The following is a 23,087-nucleotide window of genomic DNA, read 5'->3' as shown; positions in this document are numbered from 1 at the left end:
GAAAGAAGTGCCAACAAGGCGACCCACATTAAAATGGACCTGTTTATGGTGACAAAGAGTAAAAATAGAACAAAGCCATCACTTTTGGGCCAGTGGCACCAAATGTCATCTTGGGATATGGCTAAATAATCAACTCTTTATTTGGAAAATTAGCCACAAGTCATTTCTTCCTTTAGATTAAATATTATTAGCTCAGAGGAAACCTGTATAATTTTGTCTCTGAAATTAGATTTTCTCTATCTCACTGTGAGGGTCTAGTCAAACACAGTAATGTTCCTCCCTCCTCTACAATCTTAGGATCCTAGGCAGTTTGTTGTCTTCATTACATTCGCTTACCTGTTCGAAGAAATCTAATATGAAGTCTCTTCCTATTTTTTGGCTCTGATTACCATATTGCTACCTCCTGTCCTCAGCCAGCCCTACACCTCCTTTCCACCTCCATTTTTTTTTTTTTTGTACCGGGGATTGAACTCAGGTCCTTCTGCTTTCGAGGCAGATGGTGGAACCACTGAGCTAAATCCTTGGGCCCTCCACCTCCATTTTTGAATACGTTATCCCTGGTGATAACTCAGTGACTGAAAAGACCTCTGTCCCTTTCTAAATACAGATGAATGAGTGAAAATACCCTTGAGACACACATTTCACTTCTGCATATCTTTATATGATGTTTTGATCTTTTGTCTCTTTCATCTCTACTCCCTTCAGCATTATCAGGTTTTCTTTCTATCTCCTCTGCCCTTTGTACCAAGCCTCCCAGAGAGATGTCCCAAAATTAACTTCCAAACTCATTATCTGGAAATATTTCCTGGTTAAAAACTCTTTTGAAACTGAGACACTATCTTTTTCAATTTACCCAAGAAAACTTTCTGAAGAAATAAATCATCAGATATACTCATATGTAGTTAACACTTATACCCAGTAGGCATCTGCTCTCATTTGCAGTTTAACCTGGACCTGTTGACTTTGAATATGAATGAATACTTAAGTTTATTCAGATCATCCTTAGCAAGAGAAATTGCCTTGAAAATATTTTAGTCTTACTCAACTATGTTCTCTGAAAAAAAAAAAAGGTGCATTTCCATATACAAAGCTGTCCAAAAGTCCACAGGCTGTCACAAATGACTATGTGAAATCTCTTCAACTATAGTAATCTGCCTGAAAATTACAAGGTTTGCTACCAAGGAAGAAAAATCATAATTCTGCATCCAGGCCAACTTGTTCCAGCGAAGTCATTTCTCATATGACTCTTAGCTAGGTGTGCCTCTATTTTGTTATGGGAGATAATGATAGTGGTTATTATTTGTATCATTTTATTAGCATTGCCTCTGAGCACCCTGTAACTCTGATTTGTTTGACAGTTGACATGGCATGTTTAAATCACAGAAAAATTGGCATATTGGCTGGTAGATAATAGTGCAGCTGTAACTGGGTTTGGTACATTGAATTTCACTGGCATTGCTACTTATGAAAGGAGAAATAACTCTTTTTTCTTGCCTCATCACTTATGATTACAGAGCCCAGACAATTCAAGCAATGTAGTGAGTGCTAAATGTATGTTACTACTCTCCCTGAAAGATACATCTGTGTCCCTCTGGGCCTATTTCTAACATTTAAAGGGGAAGTGCTAATCATATTTCATAAACACCTGAAGGTAAAGGGATGACAATGTCCATAACTTGGAGAAGAGATTGACCAAATCCTCTCATTTCTCTCTGAACTGATTCAAGAGACTTAGAGAAAACAAGGTTTATATGGAACAATGATTGGATTTTTTTGTCTCCATTGCAGCAGTGAGTGAAGGACCAACCACCCAACAAGCATCCATGCTGCCCCCAGCCCAGCCTGAGCATCCCAGCAGTGAGGAGGCGCCAAGCAGAACCATCCCCACAGCATGTGTTCGACCAACTCATCCACTCCGCAGCTTTGCTAACCCTTTGCTACCTCCACCAATGGGTGCAATAGAACCGAAAGTCCCTTACACACCACTTTTGTCTCAGCCAGGTAAAGTGCCCCACATCTGCTTACCTTAAAATTCTTGTTATAATTGGTGCCTGTTCTTAAGTGGGGGCGGTGCCTGAGAAGACCTAGAGGTAATACATATTTTTAACATTGATTGCAGGTTCTCTGTGCTCATGTTTGATGCTGATGTTTGTAGTACAGTTCTGAACTATCTGTGTTATAAGCAGAGCAACTGGCTAGTGGTGTAGGTGCTTTTCGTGCATTTGGATAGTTGTTCATGAATCCTAAATGCCATCCATCACTTTTTCTGTGCTGCAGGATATTGGAAGCACTCCTGATTCCTTGATTCTTCATTCTTCTGTATGCATTCTAATATCTAGAACTAAACTCCAAGACCATGTACAAAACTCTGAAAAATGAGACCTTAGAGAAATAGATTTAATCTCCTCATTTGTCACCTCCCAGGGAATTTTAGTCACCATCTTCCTAAGTCAAAGTACTTGGACCAGAAAGGAGTGTCAGAACCAGTGTAGACTCTAATTTTAAAAAGAAGGACATCAAAATTTAGATAAGTAGTAATTCATGTATCTCTGATGTCTTGTCAGGAAAATAAGATGACAAGGATGAGAACCAGAAGCCCAGATTGGCAATGCAGTACTATTTTTATTACCTCAGTTGGTATCCAACAGGGATGAGCCAGAGCTGAATTTATTTGTTTGTTAGAAACTTAAAAAAGAGGGGGAAAGAGAGAGAGAGAGACAGAAGTACAGAGCAAAAAATGAGGAGGGGGAAAATACTGTATGGGTAGAATGAATGACAGATCAATTGATAATTAGATACATACAGATAAATATGTCATGGTTTAAATTATAAGGAACATCAGAATAATTCTAAACAACTCCAGTATATCTGGTACAGGAAAATAATGTTCAGTGATTCTAACTAAGCAGGAAGCTGGACTGGGCCAATCCACATTGTACAAATATATTTGAGTAATTTTCTGCTATCCAGGTCCATGTCTATAGTAGTTCTGCCATTACATTAGTACACAAGTCTCGTGGTGACTACAAAGACTAGAAAAATAAGATTTCCTATGAAATATGAATACTAATTTTATTAATATTAAGAGTATTTCTTGTTCCTTGCATCATATTAGTTGATTTGATACACTGTCTCCAATGTGCTCTATATTTATATAGCATGTAGAAAGTGCGCTCAGCTACCAGCTACCCACCTATAGAGGAGGTAAGGTGAACTAAAGGCGAGTAGCATTCCACTGCTTAGCATGAATGCTGCAAAACAGTCTTCCCTAAAATTCAGGCTTAGCAAAAGTTGGGATTTTGTTCCACCAAAGATCCCTTCCAACTCTTAATGGAGCCACAATAGGATTGAAAGCACAGCTATATAGCCCAAGCCCCTTCACCATACACTTGTAGTATACAATATGGGAAAGATCTACTTTACATTGCCCCAAAATAATGAGGTCTGAGATAAGTCTGACAATTTGAAGCTAAATGATTCAGTTAATGAATTCCTCTATCAGGAGGGTGCTAGCTGGTGATTTCTGGCTGCACTTGTTCCCTACTGCACTGCCAACCAAATGGAGAAGAACTTGTAGGAGATTGGATGGAAATGCAGGCTACATGATAAGTTGTTTATAACTCTCATCAATGACTAACCTTTTTATTGAACCTTGAATAAACATGTTCATCTAATAGGTATGCTTCTGAAGTCTTAAACATATCCTTTGATTTTTAAAGTAACTTTGTGAGGTAGCTGCTAGTCTTAACCCCATTTTATGCCTAAGGAAACAGGCACAAAGAATTAAAGTACCTTACTTATGTCTACAAAACTGGTAAGCAATGCATTTTTTCCTACTCTTTTTGACTTCAAAAAACATGGGTTCTGACTTTATTACTTTTATCGTTGCTGCGACAAAATACCCAGCACCCCAAGTTAAAAGGAGAAAGGTTTATTTAGCTCAGTTTATAGAGGCTTCACTCTATTGGCTCCAAGGCAGGGTGGCACATGGCAGAGGGGCAACAGTTCATGGTGGCAGAAGATAGCAAGAGCAACAAAGGAACCTTAACAGCATCTTTCTGATCCTTTTATCTTATTCACACTGCTGAGATTAGGGTAATGCCAAACCAATCACTGTGCTGGTTTAGTAACCATTCACCCTTAATCCCAGCATCACACACTCCCAGATTCAGCTACCTCTGAACAAGCTACCTAAGACTGTATGAGACTTTGGGGGGACATCTAGACCCAAACATAACAGGTTCTGAAATTTTAGGAACACCTTTGTTCCTCTAAGTATTTCAATTTATTTAGTGAGAAAAGCAAATTTTTAAAAACTAAATCATTGCCAAATGAGAAACATCAAAAGCCTTCTTCATTCACATTTTAAGAAAGCTAAGAGGCATTATTGTTCTATACCAAAGAGAACCAATTTTATAACATGAAAAAACTAAAGGGCTAATTGTACTTTGTACTATTCTTTCTACTCAGAAAATGTGTTCCTTAGCTTTCCATCACTATGACACATAACTGAGACAATCAATTTATAAAAAAAGATTGATTTTGCTCACCGTTTGGGAGGTTCTGGTACATTATTGGTTGGTTCTGTTGCTTCAGGCCTGTAGCAAGGCAGCACATCATGGAGGGAATGCATGGATGAGAAAACTGCTCTCATCATCAGGAAGCCAGAGAGAGAGGGGAAATGGGACTGGGCTCCACACTCCATTTTGAGGGACACTTCAGTGACCCACTAGGTACTGGTACTACTACCTTTTAATAGTAACACCCTGAGTATCAAGCCTTTAACATGTGTGCCTTGGATAGATATTCAAAATTCTACATGACAGTAGGAGATTTTTTAAAAGTAACTATGTTATTTAGAGATGAGAAATCCTGAAGATATTATGAAAGCTATCTTTCCTGAAAAATTTTACTGCAGCAGTGATGTAGTATGGAACACAGACCTGTACAGTGGAGCTGTACAATAACAAAATGATCAAAAAGAACTTTAATTTTAGAAAAAGCATCAGTGATAGATGGAAGAGAGCACCAGCATTTTTTCTAGCTGTTATTTTCTTCTTGTTACAATACCAAAGCTGCCTTAAACAAAAGCTTGACAAAATGTAACATAAACAAGTGAGACATATCCTTAGAAGGGAAGCAGAGTCAGCTGTATTGTCACTGTATTTCATCAAATACTAAGCGTATCTGAAAAAACATTCTCTGATCCATCGTCATGTAGGGAAAATCTCATTTTCTTTTATTTCCATTGTACCCTTATAAGCCTTTTTATTTTTTACTGTTGTTCTTGTTTTGATTTGAACTACTTCTCACAAGCTTTTCTTTAATATTTTCTAATATCTCTGGCTTGAGTTCTTTATTTGATTTCATTTTTACCATAGTTCCCCTTTAACTGCCACCCTCCCCCATTCAACATGAGACATACTCCACCATCATTTTGGAATTATTAAATGCCTTTCTTTTATTTTTCTCCTTCATTGTCTGCCTGTGATTCCTGTTCAATTCATAATGCCTTACCTCATGATTTTCAAATAAGTCTCCCTACCATTGCTCCTGACACATGGTAAATTGTATGCTTTTTAAAAGGGCTGATGTTTACTTATTCTAATAGAAAAAGAAAATTAGCAGACTGACAAATGTATTAGTGGTGACATTAACTACATGCTTCTTAACCTAAAAGATGAAATACTTAGAGCTTTCAACAAATTTTAATTCTAAGAAAATCATTAGTCAAACTGATTGATGAAGTAAAGTCATTCTCTTGTCAGCTTAAAAAAGAAAATACCTCAAATAATTTTACTCTGGGTTTCACAATAAAGGACTGTGTAATTAGAAATGAATTTATCTTTACTTACTGCAAGTAATTACTTTAGGATATGGTAATGTGAGGCACCCCCCCCCAATCTTTAAAGATCATGCTAAATGAGAATCTCCTTCTACTTTGAAAGCTTTTAGAATAGGATCAATGAAGAAATCCTTTCCTCATTCACATTGGTCTGTCTGGTTTGCCATGGGCAGTTTGAAGGGCTCTACCCCTCTGTTTACCTCCCACCAAGTCACACACAGTTATGTTTGCAGCAACTTTAAATGAGATAGAAGGCAACACATATTATGCAGTAACAATCTCCCTGGGACTGCAGAGCATTTTGCAGTATTGCTATGGTAGGTGGTAATTAGAAAGTCATCCTGTTGTCATAACGACTGAAATTCTGTGACCTGCAAACATAGATTCTTTCCTTCATTTCTTTTCTTTACAACCTGCTGAATTGGAAATTTAGCTTACAAGACTCTAGGGTACTTAGAGTGTTGCCTACAATTTCATCATCATCTTAGAATAAAGTGGTTCTATTTCTTAATGTTTCATCTATAGATGTGAATAACTGTATGATTCTTTACACATTTCATGGAGTGATCACTGCATTTTGCAAATCATAGAAGAAGATATAGAAGTGATAGGGCTTAGCCGCCCTTTCAGGTTAAATAGAAAATGTTTGATAGAGTGCTGGGCTTATTACATTATAGACCTGACATAAATTATACAAAGAGCCAAGGAAAGATGGAGTATGGATATGTGTGTTTGTGTGTTTCTTTACTAGTGCAAATTCCTTTTAGCTGAGAAGTGATCAGCTGCACTTTAAATGAACTTGGATTATGAGGCCACTTGTCTTCTTGAGTTGTAATTCTAAAAGGAAAGAAAATGTGACCTTCTAATAGTGACTTTTATATCATAACACTCTTTGATAACATTAGCCTCCGAGAGCTCTTGCATCTTTGTAAAATTGAATAAGAGTTATATTGTCCTCCATTCAAACATTGCTTTTCTACACATAGGTATTTATAAAAGCAAACCCCAGAGAATTCTGATCTTTTCAGTCTTTGGGGATCAATATGTCAGTGGACATGACAAGACCAAAACTCACTTCATTGTACTGCGAAATTGAGTTTGATTTTCCTCCTGCAAATTGTGGCATGTGCTTCAATTTGTCTGAGAATTGAGGACAAGGTGTAGGTGAAGGTGGCTGACAGTGGACAGAAAAAGCATTTGATTTATATTTTATGGCTAGTTGGGAAATCATGTATTCCTTCTGTAACCTGATTTTTTGGCAGGTTTTATTTCAGTAAATAGGCTATCACACAAAACTGCCAATAAATTACTATGATACATTAATACATTTGCTTTCCCTGTGCCACCAGTAGGGCATTGTTGGAGGTGTTCACCAGAGACACCACATAATTGTCCCATTCTGCTGAAAATCAGTCACAGGCATGGGAGATCAGACATCCTTTAGCAGGAAACACAAGACAGTCATTTTTAAGGCCAGTCAGAGCAAATAAATTATTGGCACCAACACTGCCAGTTAGTTCTAGAGTGGAAAATTATACTACAATCTATTATATGAATTTTATCTTATGTGGAAGCTCATCCATGTCTTTTGTAGGTGTCTCCTTGGAATGTTCTTGCCTTCGCTTGTAACTAATGTTTTCACATAGAAATTCTATTTGATATGTTCTGGTCATCCTAAAGTATCCTTTAGTAAAATGTAATTAAGACAGATTTGCCTTAGCTATCAGTAACATTTGTGGCTCCACAACCTACTTGGTGCTTATTAGAGGAAATACTAATTTCCACTAGTATAGGTATTCTAGTACAAAAATGGGAAAGAGCCTGAGCACTGTCTCAAGGAAAGGAAAATGATTTATTGAGGAGACTTCATGAGTAATCCTAGTTACTAATGCCTGATCTATAGACAACAAAGGTGAGGTTTAAAAGGCTAAGCAGCTTGCCCAAGGTCAACAACTGAGCTAACACAGAGATTTTAGAAGTTCAGAAAAATATAGCATTGGAGAGAAACAGGATTTTTTAAAATTAAGTAGCAGTTAGCTCTCCCCATTACCAGGGTTCTTCTGGATTGATAATAAATATCTCCAAGGAAAAATTATAGCAGGTAGGTTGAGTCACTGAGATTAGTTTTTGAGTCATGGTTTTATTCCTTTATGTTGGCATTATTATGTTGGCATTAGATGGAATAATGAACTTATAGCAAGAGTATAAACTAGCTAGATAACTCTGGAATAGTTATCATCTGTCTTCAACTCACCTGTCCAAGCCTCTGGTTATCCCTTTATAGTAAGGCAGGAAGTCAGGAACTGACATCTGTGGCTTTCAATGCTATTGATAGCCAGGGCTTTGGAATACAACAGGGAAAATAAAAAGAAGGCACATGGGAATACTACTCACATCGTGGTTAGAGAATATGAGAGAAAAAAATATCAATGGCCAGTATTTTTCAAAATTGCAAAAAGCTACTGTGGAGGGAGAAGAAATGAATGACCAAAATTGAGTCAAAATCTGAACCCTTTTAATCAAAGTCTTGCCTCATTAAAAAAGAGAAAATATTTCATTAATTATTAGATCTTAGATAAGATTGAAGTTAACTATTTGCTTAATACAACTAACTCTAGGGTTAAAACATTAATTGGACATCTAGGTAAGATAAAAATGAAAAACATATTTTCATAACTTAGTGACTTAATAATGACATAATTTTAAAGCATACAAGAAAGATATTCTTAGATTTTACAGAAGAGTGAGTGGCCTCGTGAGTGACAAAGAATAGTAAAGGAATGGGCCGGGGATTTAGCTCAGTGGTTTCGGCATCTGCTGCACAGGCGCAAGGACCCAAGTTCAATCCCCGGTACCAAAAAAAAAAAAAAAGAGTATTATAAAGAATAATAAAGGAAGAATGAACAGTAGTAGTTTTTCAAAGCAGCAAATAGTCCCTACACGTTACTGGTGAACTTGATAGATCACATGGTTAACTGCTGCCACATAGAATTATTATTTGTAAACTATCTTGGAAATCAAGGTAGCTTTTTAAATATCAGCTTAGATGATATTAGTAAGATTAATACTTTATATTTTATCATCATTTATAATTCGTAAAGAGCATATATAAGTAAATTTATGTCTACCCAAGAAGTTACTATAATAACTTTAACTGATGCAAGGGTAAAATATCTTATAAATTTTCCAAGATCATATGTCCTTATTCTCAGGAAATTCATCAAACCCTTTATATCAATGGATATTCAAATGCTCATCGAATTTGCCAGAATAAGATAATAAACATGAGAGCCAGAATTTGAATGCAGTTCATCAATTGAAGTTCTAATGGTAATTGAAGGTGAAGTTGAGCAATTTGAGTTATGAGCTCAATTAGCTAAGTAGGACCGATAAAGGCAGGTGAGATGAAATGACTTCCAACTTCATAACCAACTGATCACACAATGCCACATAATCCGAACTATAAATTGCAGTTTATGCTAAAGCTGAATTAAATTTCATAGACTGTAAAAAACATTCTAAAACCATAGCCCTTGGAAATTCTATTCAGTAGTTTACTTTCATGACAAATAGACATTTAGTGACAACCATACTCTACAATAGAGACTCAGTAGCATCCTTTGTGTTTGTAAAAGAGACAATGCAGATCAGTGGAGGGGAGTGGTCTTGAAGACCAGTCTCTGTGATGTAACAACTAAGAAGTTGATTTTTCTTCTTGGAATCCTACTTTTCTCATATATGATATCAAAATATCTTCTTTAAAAAATGGTACAGTTGAAATTCTATAATCTTCACTATCGCAGAAATAAGTATGGGTATTCCCACTGCACTGTATACATTTTGTTTGTGTTGTGAAAGAGTATGAGTATAGAAAAAGTTTTAGCTTAAATAAAAATGCTGTACATCATGGTGTGCATTCCCAGCATTCTAAGTAGTTGGCAGAATTCTTTATGGCTTATCAATTGGTATCTGATTCTAGTGCTTTCTTTGGGAGGAAACAGTGCTTCAGTTACTTTCCCATTGCTGAGACCACATACCCAACACCCATGAGCTAAAGAAGGACAAATGTATTCTGGCTCAGAGTTTGTAGAGGTTTCAGTCCATAGTTGGCTGCCTCTGATCCAGGAAGGCATGGCAGAGGGGTGTGAGGGTGGTGGGAAACAGAGATTGAGAGCAGGAGGAAGATAGACCCTTGTAGGCTTCACCTCTCAACATCACATTTAGCTATAAACTCACTAGTGGACCGGTTCACTCTAGATATCACCCCCATTTTTCATTCACTTTGCACAAGCTCCTCCTATGAACATATGAAGCTTTGAGGGGACACCTCGACATAAACCATAATGGGGAAATGTTGAAACAAAGTCTTTACTTAGATCCAGAAACAACTTCAGACACAGCCACCTCATCTTTGACAAAGGAGCCAACCACCCTCATTGGAGGAAAGATAGCCTATTTAATAAACAGTGTTGGAAAACCTGGATCTCAATCTGCCAGAGATTAAAACTAGACCCATATCTATCACCATGCACTAAACTAAGATCGAAGTGGATTAAAGATCTAAATATTAAGAGAGAAACACTAAACTTGCTGGAAGATAAGTTAGGTGAACTCTTGAAGATATTGGCATAGGAAAAGACTTTATGAACAAAACCTCAATAGCATGGGAACTAGCAGAAAGAATCAACAACTGGGATTTCATCTTATTAAAAAGCTCCTGGACTGCAAGAGAAACCACCAACAGAGTTAACAGACAACCTACAATGTGGAAAAAAATTTTAGCAGCTGTAACTCAGACAAAGGGCTACTATCTAGAATATATAAAGAACTTTAAAAAATCAGACCCCCCAAATTCAATGACCCAATTCAAAAATGGGCATCTGAAAAGAACAGGCATTTCTCAGACAAAGAAGTAAAAGCAGCAAAGAAATATATGAAAAAATGTTCAACATCACTGGTCATTTGAGAGATGCAGATGAAAACAACACTGAGATTCCACCCCACCCCAGAAAGAGTGGCTGCTATCAAGAAATCAACCAATAACAAATGCTGGCAGGGGTGTGGAGAGAAAGGAACCCTTCTCCATTGTTGGTGGGAGTGCAGACTAGTGCAACCACTATGGAAATCAGTGTGGAGATACCTCAAAGAACTAGGACTGCAAGTCCCATTTGACCCAGCTATTCCCCTGCTGGGTATTTTCCCAAAAGACTTAAAAGAATCATACCACTGAGATATATGTGCACCTATGTTTATAGTGGCACAGTTTGTAATAGCTAAAGCTTGGAAACAGCCCAAGTGCCCATCAACTGGAAACTGGATAAAGAAGATGTGGGTTTTTTTTTTTCAATGAAATGGAGTACTACTCAGCCATAAAGAATGAGAAACTAGAGTCATTTATAGCTAAATAGATGGATATCAAGGCCATACTCTTAAGTGAAATAAATAGGACACATGTGTAAATACCGAATAGTTTCCCTAGTGTGAGAAACTGAAAGTGTGAATAAGGATTAAAAGGTTTAATAACTAATAATTGATACTTTGAAATAGGAAAAGGTCCAAAGGGGTAGGGGTGGTGGGAGGAGATGGGGAAAGGAAAGAAGGGAAAGGAAAAATTATGAGAAAAGAAAAAAAATGGAAATGAAGTCTATGTAAATAGGGAAGGGTGGAGGGGTGAAGGGCACACAGGTAATGGGGAAAAAATAAGAACCAAGATACATCATGCACAGATACAAGCACCCAATGATAAATGTAAACGTATTGTATACCTAAAATGTACCAATAAAAGAATTTAAGAAAAAAACAAAAAACAAACAAAAATAAAACAAAAAGTTTTCACTTAAAATTATGTGTTGATGGGTTAGGACAAAATCTAACATATTGAAACAACCAAAGCATTACTGTAATACAAAACTGAGAGCTTAACCATCAGCAAACTATTTCTAAGGATATGACCTATAATATCTTTAAAAGATGATCAAAAAATATGGACAGCCCATATTTCTGAAAGTTTATAACTTTTACCTTACTGGCAAAGACTTAAAGAAAAATAAATATACCATGTTAATCATATTGTGTGTTTTACAGCACAGATTTTCATCTTGGGCTTGTGGGAGGATTGATATTCTTATTGTCGGAATCTATATTCACCAGAATACCAAGTCACTCAGAGAAGAATGCTTTTATCTTTCGTAGCAAAAGGGATTCTTTTTTCTGTGAATAACAATGAAAAGTAAGTGCAACTGATTTGAAAATGAGAGGCATGTTACAACATAATTGCACAAGCACACTGACAGGAATAATGAGATTGCAATGACTGCTCTTTTAAAATTTTTTTCCAGTTTCCTTTTCTAAATATCTTTGCACATTTCCCATTCTTGTACTCAGTAAATTGTATACATTTTTCTATACCTAATGTCACCTGAGTCACAATTTTCAAATAGAGACCGCATTTTTCTAACAATAATAATATGCTAACCTAGTATGCTTTTAAAGTCAAAGATTGCCAGTTTAACCTTTAGTTCCAGCCATTGTTACATTTAAAATTTTAGCAGTGTGTTTGTTTTCCCTTCGACTAATCTGGAGTGGTACCTCACTTAATAGAAACAGGCTACTTTGCGTTCACAAGTCCAAGCTGACACCTGCCTCCACAAAGGGTTAGAAGCAGGACAGTGGGACCACCTAAAGAGTAAGGAAGTTTGATCTTGGCTTCTAGGCCTCTTCTCTGGCAGGAGCAAAGGCAAAGCACTTACTGGAAGTCTATAATACAACTCCACTATAACTCAGTGCCCCTGCTGATTGACTGGTTTACTGTTGAGTAAATAATTTAATCTCTTTACACTTTCATTTTTCAGAATTATATGTGAGGAAAATAAAATGCACTCTAGAAAGGGTTTGTTGCATTATATGAAGGAATCCAGGCTTGTAAACATGAATTACACTTAGTGAAATGCTAGTAAAATCCAGGAGCTTTGATTAGATATATTTTGGACCATATCACCTTGCAAATTAGGCCCATTGACGTTTTCAACACCTTATATAAAAAGCAGTGGGATCATGTGGAAAGAGGTTTAAAAGTACATTTTAATAAGTTATTGGCTGTTGAAACGAGATGTAACTCATAAATGCTGTCTTCCATCATAAGTACAAGAGGACAGGGCAGTCATTAGTACATGTTTGCAGTATGTAATGAGTACATACATCATGGGGAGTTATTACATGTACATAACACATCCTAATTCTTACATCTCTTTCACTCCTGCTTTCCTCCATTCTCCCTTCCTCACCCCTCATACCCAAGATCAAACTCAGGACCTTGTCCTCGCCAGGAAGGCACAGCGCCACTGAGCTACATTCCCGGCCTTGCCTTCCTCCATTTACTGTCTGAGAATTTTCTGCAAAGAGGTCTCCTGGAGTTCCAGGGCTCAGTGGATTTGGATGGCACAGAGTATCAATTCCGAAAGCTGACTTGTAGCTCCCTGGCCATCCAGGCCATTCCAACCGCTCAGGAAGCATCCCTACTACTCTCTCCTCCCCAACTCCAGGGCAGTTACTGTCTCCCAGATGCTATGCCAGCAGGGCTTCTCCAAGATTTTCTTGTCTCAAAGCCCAGATTTTATTGCTATTTTTGTTCTATATGTAATATGATCCTAAAGAAATATTTCACCCTTATATGACTTATCTTCCCAAAATAACATATAAAATCATGATAAATGCAAATTTTCAACATTCTTCAACATGACAACAAAGCCTGATATATGTCAGGCCCCACCTAATATTCAAGAAAGAGTGAATGCATTCTAACCATGTCAATGAGATTTGCAAACTTTCCTGTAATTACCACTATCAAGCATGACCATAGGTCTACTATATCATTTATTCTTCATAAAAATGTAAAGAGGGAAATATTATTTCTCACAATTTATTCATGAGGAAGCTTTGGATCAGTAAAGATGTAACAAATACATCCAATGTCACATTATATTTAATGTCAGGATAAAGATTTGAGCCTTGGAATCACCTAAATCAAAGACTACTTTCCTGAGGAACTACAGGAAAAAAACAAAGGGTCAATGATTATGTAAATAATAACCTCATAACTAATAAATATTCAAGATATATTTGGGTCTCTCTTAACATGTAAATATTTATATTACAAGTATTTTTCCAGGGATTTTCTAATGCTCTTTCTCTGGAATTTGTTTTAATAACCTATGATACAATACTCCAGCTTCTGCATTTGCAGAAAAAAACCAAAAAAAAAAACCTCAAAACTTTATTTCTGTTTTCAGAAATACATTATTTTCATTTGCCTTAGTTTCTATTTTGTCACTTCTTTTGGTTTTCTTTCCAAATATATATTGATCACATTTTTTCTTGCTTTGGCCCAACAAATCCAACTAAAAAACTTAAATTTCTTATTGGAAGACTGAAACAAATATCTATATAGATGTCAAAAATCTAAAGATAATGTGAGCTTATTTCTAAACCCACCACAAGATAGCCAACAGCCAATTTTTCAGAACTAGCTCCAATCATTTTATAGATATGAAATATTCAGAATCCCCATGCAGCAGAATATGTTGAATATTGAACAGTTTATGAAACATTGCACAAGAATGTATTTTTCTCATAAATAATTTTCCATATGCGGGCTTGAAGAGATCCTCTCTTTGGCCCAGTATAACAAGGATTAGTCAAAATTTTTCATTGACATTTAGCTTCCTTGCAAATAAAGACAGATGAAATGTCAGTTAACTAGTATCTTCAGAGGTTGGGCAGCTCTGAGGAAATTACATTCCTGGTAGCAAAGAAGAAAATATAAATCATGTAATTCATAAATGTTTATTGATGCCCAATTCTTTATTAGCAATAAAGACTGGGAAGAATGCCACTGTCCACATATTATGTCTTAAATTCCACACAATGTCTCTATAGAGTAGGGCATGCCATTCTATACAGGATGATCCCAGTGTACTTAAGAGTTAAATAGTATCTGCAAAGTCAGTTACTAAAGGACAGGAACAGCATAGAAGCCTAGTTCTCTATGACTTAAGAATTGACTCCTTTTTACAGATTGTTGGAAACTCACAAAGACATATGAATAACAGATAAGTAAGGCCCAGAGGTGAGAAACTACAGACATTTTTTTTTGTTTTTTTGGTTTGTAGGTAAAGCATCTTGCTGGAAAGGGCAATCCATAGGGTAATTATGAAATAACAGCTGGATAGAGAGAGTATGGTGAGCAAAAACAGAGCTGTTATTAAGGAGGATCAAAGAGGAAACTGAGATTGAGATATGAAATTTCTGTTGAAAGTTAAGGGCAGTGAGAATAAAACAAAACAGATAGTTGCAAGACTTGACTTTCAAAAGAAGGAGCAGGTGACTATACATGAAGAAAGTCTTTGGGAATATGGTTATAAGCAAGTAAAGAGTGAAGTGAGGGCCAGGGATTTAGCTCAGTGGTTTCGCCGCCTGCCTCGCAAACACAAGGACCCAAGTTCGATCCCCAGTACCAAAAAAAAAAAAAAAAAAAGAGTGAAATGAGAGGTTACTCTTTGAAAAAAATAGAAAAGAAAAAGAAAGAGAGGGAAAATGCTAAACATGAAGGGGAAGTGGGCCACCCAAGTGGAAATATGTAGTGAACGAGGTAAAGTGTTACTCATTCAAAATCTCAACTGAACTTGTAGAAGTAAAGTTTCAACACAGAATTACATGACACCTTGCAGAGAAAGAACCCGAAGAAAATAAGCAAAGTTTCAAAACTGATTTAGTGTAAATCTATACTTGATGAGACAGTAACAAAGAGGTCCTAAATGTAAGAGAATAATTTCAAGAACCAAAACACAGGAGCATTTCAAGTAAGAGGCAGTTAGCAGTATCATATACTATATAGTTCCTTCATCCAAAATTGCTTTCATTTTTTCTTCTTCCAGAGTTTCATTATAAAGATATCAAATATCAGAAAAATATGTAAACTCCCAAATACCCACCACCTAGATTTCAATGACTTTTTCATATATTAGAGTTCATGTATCTATTCATCTGTCCATGCATATTGCTTGTTGATTTTTTTCAGTGTAAATCTCAGACATCAGTACCTCAGCTCTGAACACTTCACCAAGCATATAAAGATGCCAGTGCCCTTGAACTATATACTGATTTAGTTGTATCATTATAAGGAGAAAAAATACTAACTCTGATAATTTTACAAAATCAGTTATAAAAGTAATCTGATTTCAGAAATAATGTTTTTAATCATAGAACTCAGGACAGCTACTATAATCAAACCCCACAGAGAAGTTTACAAATCAGAATCTCATTAGCTTGGAAAACCGTGATAATATTTGTTAATTTTGTATCTAAAATGTCCATCATTTAGCAAAGGCTATAGCCATCTGGGTTTGAGATCTGTCGGTATCTACATAAGTAATGTGCAAGTGTAGACCACTCCTAGATGTACAGCAGAAATTACAGGAAGGAAGATGGTCAGTAGAGAAAAGGCAAGGCTTGTGTAAATTGCTTTCCTAAAAGGTATACGTGTGCTTTGGGGTGAGCATGGTGATGATTCTCACAGTTAGAAGTATTTGTAAACTATATAACTGTACCTCACTGACTAAGAAAGTCTGAATATTTAAAGTGTTCTGTCTTGAAAATATTATTTATACACTGCATGGGTCATTCTAAATAATGAACATACAAAAGTTGGAAGCAGTTGAGCTGAATTAGCAATGTACTAACACCACAATATAATATGAAAAGTATGCCTCTGGCCAAAACTGTGATATCTGTGCGTGCATGTGTGCGTGCTTTTGTGACTTCTGTTGAAGACTGAATCCACTAATTTCTTTCAGGACATTAAGATGTCTGGTCTTGCATAGTTTTACACAAAAAATAGATATCTTTGTACCAATCCACTTACATTTAGATAGGAAAATATTTTCAATATCTACAAAATAATTTGATTTTTGAAAAGTGAAAATTATCTTAGACTTTATATAAAATGTTTACCATAAATATAATCTACTGCATTCTAATATGGCTGACTTGGGGTTATGATGACATTCTACATAGTACAGATTTAAGCTATGGGAGATTAAAGTATGGGTTTCTACATTCTTTCTGCATTTTAAAAATATTTTTATTATGGACTCTTTTGCAATGTCATTTGTCACCTTGTGAATAGAGAACATGATTGCTCTGAAGTTTTATCACTAAGATTTCAGCAAAAATGACATAGTAAAGGTAAGTTTTTTATTCCTGTTTTTCTTTTTCTTTTTTCTTTTTTGGAACCAAGAATTGAACTCAGGACGTTGTGCTTGCTAGGCAGGTGCAACACCACTGAGCTACATTCCTGGCCCTAATTCTTATTTTTTATGAAGAATGAAACTGACAGTTTTCCTATCAGAAATATAAAATATCCAAATCACAATAACTATAAATAATAAACTCAAATTTGTTGCTTCTTGTTGCAAGTGTATGTCTTTTAATTGAGTCTAGTAAATCTTGGCACTACCATAGGGGGGAGAATAAAATTACTTATTAGATAGTTTACTTGTTCAGTCAGTAGAGGGATGCCTTGTAACTTAGAGACAAGAAGCTGGAAAAATATATTAGCAACAAATTTGAAAGATGACTTAGGAAGCAAAAGCCTCCCCCCTCCAGGTGGATATACTGTGTCAGGAAACCTCTTTTTTCTTAATATCACCTTTCCATTATTTGTCTTTAAAACTGTAAGTAACTCAAGAAAAGAAAGGTGATAAATTAACAATTTGTCATTGAGTACATTCTGGATCATTTTTCAATTAGGAGACAGTGATGGTTTGTGGTTTCTCATATTGGGTGTGAGTGGAAAGAAAGATGTGAGAAACAGGCTTGTGTGGGAAGGGGTATATCCTGAAAGAGAGTAAGTGTACAAAAAGAGGAAAGATATTGGAAGAAAAATTTTACTCTACAGTTCTCAAACTACATCCTGCTCTCAAACCATGTACTGTCTGCTATTCTTTGTCAAGTCTTCAGAGGTTTTCATATCTGCAGTCCTGGAATGTTAATAGTACTTACACTGGTTCACCACTTAAATGAGAGCAAGGCTGGCTGGAATCAAAAAAAGGAAGAGAGAGGCTAAGGGTGTAGTTCAGTGGTAGAACCACGGGTTTGATCCCTAGCACTGCCCCAACCCCCAAAAGACAGAAATCTGTTGACGTACTCTCTCTTCTTTCTCTCTTCCATCACCCACTGCCACCGTCCCACACTGCACCTGCTGCCTTCTCTCTGTCTCACTCCCTCCTTCCTTCCCTAGCATAAAGATCAACTTGACCACCTTCCTCTCCTCTCCATCAGTGCCTATTTTGTTAATTTAAAAATATTTTACTTAATGAAAGACTGTGTAACTTAATATTACAAGTCCTTGATTCAAGATCCACTTACTATCTGAGTGGCCTTGAGCAGATCCTTTAATCTTTTTGAGCTCTGATTGTGCTATCATCAAAATAGGAGCATAAGATATGCTTTAACAACAGAAAGATAAACCCTTTTTCTGGATTGGCAGAACCAATACAGTCAAAATGGCTATACTTCCAAAACTGTTGTACAGATTTAATACAATCCTAATCAAAATACTGTACTAATAGCATTCATCACAGAACTAAAGAAAGCAATCTTAAAATTCATATGTAAACAGAAAAGACCTAGAATAGCAAAAGCAATTCTAGGCAACAAGGGCAAGGCAGGGGGCATCACAATATTGGACGTCAAGTTATAGTACAAAGCTACAATGATTAAAATAACAGCATGGTATTAGCAAAATATTGACTTGTAGATTAATGGAACAGAATAGAGGATACAGAAACAACTCCATGCAGACTTAACTACCTTATGTTTGACAAAGGGGCCAAATCCTTTCACTGGAGGAAAGATAGTCTCTTTAACAAGTGGCATTGGGAAAACTGGCTATCCATATGCCAAAGATTGAACCTAGACCCATATCTTCCACCATGCACTAAACTAAAATCAAATGTATCAAAGATCTAAATATTAAAACAATCTTCTGAAAGACAAAATAGATAAAACTCTTGAAGACATAAGTGTAGGCAAACATTTTCTGAAAAGAACCCCAGTTACACAAGAAATACTACTATGAATCAACAAATAGGATCACATGAAATTAAAAAGGTTCTACACAGCAAAGGAAACCACCACTAAAATGAAGAGACAACCTACAAAATGGGGAAAAAATTTGCAAGATGCTCCTCAGGAAAAGTACAAATATCTAGAATATATAAGTAACTCAAAAAAGTAGACTGCACCTCAATTTAAAGACTCAGTCAAAAACATGGGTAACTGAAATGAATAGGCAGTTCTTAGATGAAGAAATACAAATGACCAATAAATACATGAAAAATACTCAACGTCACTGGCCATTAGAGAAATGCAAATTAAAACAACACTGAGATTCCATTTTACTCTAATCAAGAAATCAACCAACAACGAATGGTAGAGAGGCTATGGGGGAAATGGCACCTTACTTCATTGTTGATGGAGTGTAAACTGGTAAAAGCCCTATAGAAATCAGCCTAGATATTTCTAAAAAAAAAATAAAACTGGAAATTCAATTTGATCCAGATATTCTTCTTCTAGATATCTTCCCAAAAGAGTTACAGACACCATAATCACAGTGATGTAGGCCTACCATGTTTATAGCAATACAATTCATAATAGCGAAATCTAGGAAGCAAGCTATATGTCTCTCCATCAACAGATGAAAGGATAAAGAAATGTATTTATATGCAATAGAGTACTAGTCAACCATAAAGAAGGATAAACTTGAGTCATTTGAAGGAAAATGATACACCTTAAGAACATAATATTAAGTGAAGGAAATCAGACACACAGAAATGAATATTGTATGGTTGCTCTTAAATGAGAAGCCTAATATATAAATTAAGTACAAAAGAAAAGATAGACAATAGGAAAAAAAGAGAGAAGATATGCTTTAACAGGATTTATTTTAAAGAATTTATAAGACAATGTAGGAAAGTTTATGTGCCTACTAAAGGAAGAGAGGGCACCTAAATTTCACTCTTTCTCTCTCTCCGGGTTTTAGTTCATGGAAATACTAGAGAAAAGATGCTAATGACCAAATAAAAACCAACGATCCCACGCAGTCATAACCCTCAGGGACAATAGGAGGCCTCTCCCTCCCTCCTGAGCACATGACTATTGAGCCCACCAGCTGTGACCTAGAATGCATAGTAGTACTTTGCCTCCCATGCTGGAGGCCTTGAGTTTTTAGCTTAATAAATGTGACCTTCACCAGGTTCGAGGCCAGAACAACCTCTGATGTTTTCTGTGTCGAGTACATGCAGACAGAAGAAATTGAGTGGTGAACAATAATAGCACATGTGACTTACTTCCCACTTTTCTCAGAGGTAGCCCAATCAGAGTAGCCCCCATTTACACTGGGAAGAGTGGGAAAGGATAGAGAGATGAGGTGCCTTGTCAGCATGTCCCCAGTGGATAGATGTGCTGCTGCTTTTCAAATCTCTAAGAAGAATAGGAAAGTTAGAACAAAAGAACAAAACTTTTCTTCTGGAAAGTGGCATTTGGATATGTTTTATTACCCTAAAAATGCAATCCATATTGTGGACTGAAATGCCTTAAAAGTGATGGCAAAATTTACACGTCTGAAATTCAATCAACTATGGGGAAAGCCTTTGGCTGTTGTATCTAGGTAAATGTGGCTACTCTCTTTTTGTTCAATAGTTTGTGGGTATAAAAATGTAAAGAATTTTACACAAAGTTTCTCATACATATTTCCTTCCTCCCATAGCTTCAAGTTCTCCTTGCATGTGAGAAGTGTAAATGACTATAGGACATCTCCATATCCCTTCAATAACCTGTGTACCAGTTACTAATGAACACGGATGAGAATAATGTGTTCATATGGAAAATAGACTGTGAGTGGCCATTCCTTTTGGCATCACAGAATGGGTGAGAGACTAAGTGGAGATGTGAACACAGCCTTATAAATAACCATCCATTTTAATTTCATTCTTAAAGGGAAAGGACTAGAAAATGAAATAGAAGTAGGAAAACATAGGCAAGGATATAAAAGTTAATACTGAAAATCAAACCATGTTGTACAGTGGCTTCAGATCTGAAGCAAATGAGTCTGCTCACTGTCTTCCTGCTGCAAGCTCATCCATAGTCTCTTACTAAGAAAGCATTTTACTTGGGGGAAACTTCTGCAGGTAGATGCTAGCAGGAGTCAGCACCTGACACTCATAGATTACTTAATAAACAAATGAAATGTTTAATAACTGTACTGTGAAAATAAAGTTTAAAACAGTAAATTCCTGCTGAGCTTGCTCATCTGTCGATGAAATATACCTCTGTCCCCTTTTAGAACTCTAGCAGGATTTATATTTTCACCCTTCGTGGGTCCTGCTGAGGAGATGGCATTAAAACCAAAGCAGTGCATACTTAATTAGTTGTACATCTAAGCAACCTCATTTATTTAGCACATCAACATCCAGTGTTCCATCAAAGGGTTGCCTGAAGTGCTTGTACTGTGAGCATCCCAAGTACAGAGAATTCTGCAGTGGCTTTAGTAAAGCATTTTTAAATTTAAATTTTTCAACTAACCATGGAACATTTAAACCCATAGAATTAAATAGAAATCAAATTGGGCTTTGGGCCAAGGTCAGTACTCTTGACCTTGGTTTGGATAAATGTCCCCAAAAGGCACATGTTTCAGAAGGTGTGTGTGCCAGCCTGTGGCACTGATGCAAAGTGATAAAAATGTTTAATAGGTAGGGGTTGGTCAGAGAAAGTTATGTCACTTGAGGGCATGCCCTTGAAGGGGATTTAGATCCTTGTCTCCTTCCTTTCTCTCTTTTTGCTTCTTAGCCAACATGAGGTGAGAAAAGTCTTCTGCCATATCCTTGCCCCATGATGTACTGCCTGCCCACAGGCCCAAAGGCAACAGAACCAAGTAACCATGAACTGAAATCTCTGAATCTATTAGCCAAAATAAACCTTTTATTCTAAGTTGATTTAATTTAGATATTTGTTATAGTAAGAGAAAGCTAACGAAGTAAAAAAAAAAAAAAAAGTATGTTAAACTATGTCTCCCAAATCCTACGCTAGGAGTCTTTCAATATTTGGAATATTTATTTGAGCACTCATTCCTTCCTTAGAATTCATTGCATATAGATCATAAATATTGCTGTATCTGATACAAGGGGAAGGATTAAAGTCATGACTCAGCTCTATGAAAGAACAAGAATGCAGACTAAAATAATCAAAATGGAACTCTATTATACATGATGAGCTAAAAGTAAAGAAGTAAAAGAAAAAGCACAGATTGATCAGCTAGGATGGACCCAGGCTTTGCCAGTGTCTGGGCTTAAAACATCTGAGGTTCAGAGTAGAAAATGCTGAATCTACAAATACTATACAAATATAGAACAGCATCAGAGGTAATGTACTCCCAGGAGAATGGTTTCAGCTTCCCACAGCAGAATATATTCATGGAAATTTTTTTTAAAATATGTTTTCTTCTTTATTAAAGGGCAGTTCTGAGACCAAAGTTGTCTAATTGGCTATTAATAAATATCTCGTAGGAAATTTTGCTTATAGTCCTTTAACTTCCTTTTTAGGAAAAGGAAAGCAAAAATACTCAAGGCCATAGAATGCATCAGTTAAATCTTGCTGATTTGACTCAAACTCTTTGTCTCTACTGGAATTTTATTGATATTAATTCTATGTTGGTTTCTTGGTCTTCAGGGCCCTGACTCTTCTCTTCAACAAAATAAAGGGCAAGGTTACTAGACGTGGTCTGGAGTCCTTGAGTTCTGGCATTCTCAATGTCTGCGATTCTATAAACATTACTTGAGAAAAGACAGCCACTTGAGCTTCACATATTCTGTTTGGTCTTGGAACCAAAACAATATCTTCAGTTCTGATTGTAAAATTCACAGTGTCTTGTACATTGTTCAACACTTAGTACTTTCTGAATGTGTGACCTTTGTGTGATCACTACAGAAAATCAATTATTACAATAATCTTCCTCCTGATGGCTTTTAATTAAGGTACTCTGAAGTCATACCTATGCTATTGTAAATGATACAAATGTGGCTAATGCAGTATAATACAGTGCATATCCATGCAAATATTTAGATTCCTAAGCAGAAATAACTTAAGAATATACTTCTGTAGTGAAAATGACTTCCTAGGAATTCAGTTT

General features: G+C 36.2%; 1 protein-coding gene across 8 annotated transcripts in view; it reads left to right on the top strand.

Moving 5' to 3' along the window:
- Positions 1 to 23,087, top strand: part of Dcc (DCC netrin 1 receptor) — a 1,202,110-nt gene that overhangs the window by 1,165,227 nt on the left and 13,796 nt on the right. For 6 of the 8 annotated variants that reach the window (XM_004855173.3, XM_021236638.2, XM_004855172.3 and 3 more), the window contains one exon: positions 1,789 to 2,001. In XM_004855173.3, coding sequence (XP_004855230.1) covers positions 1,789 to 2,001 — 213 coding nt within the window. The remainder of the gene's footprint in view (positions 1 to 1,788; positions 2,002 to 23,087) is intronic. The other 2 variants (XM_021236635.2, XM_021236637.2) reach the window with 1 other exon arrangement.

This window comes from Heterocephalus glaber, unplaced genomic scaffold (genome assembly GCF_053883595.1).
Source record: "Heterocephalus glaber isolate CG9 unplaced genomic scaffold, H.glaber_assembly_v1.0 deba00000331, whole genome shotgun sequence".
NCBI classification, from domain to species: domain Eukaryota; kingdom Metazoa; phylum Chordata; class Mammalia; order Rodentia; family Bathyergidae; genus Heterocephalus; species Heterocephalus glaber.
Note: the sequence above shows the minus strand (reverse complement) of the source record. Positions and strands in the feature narration are given on the sequence as shown.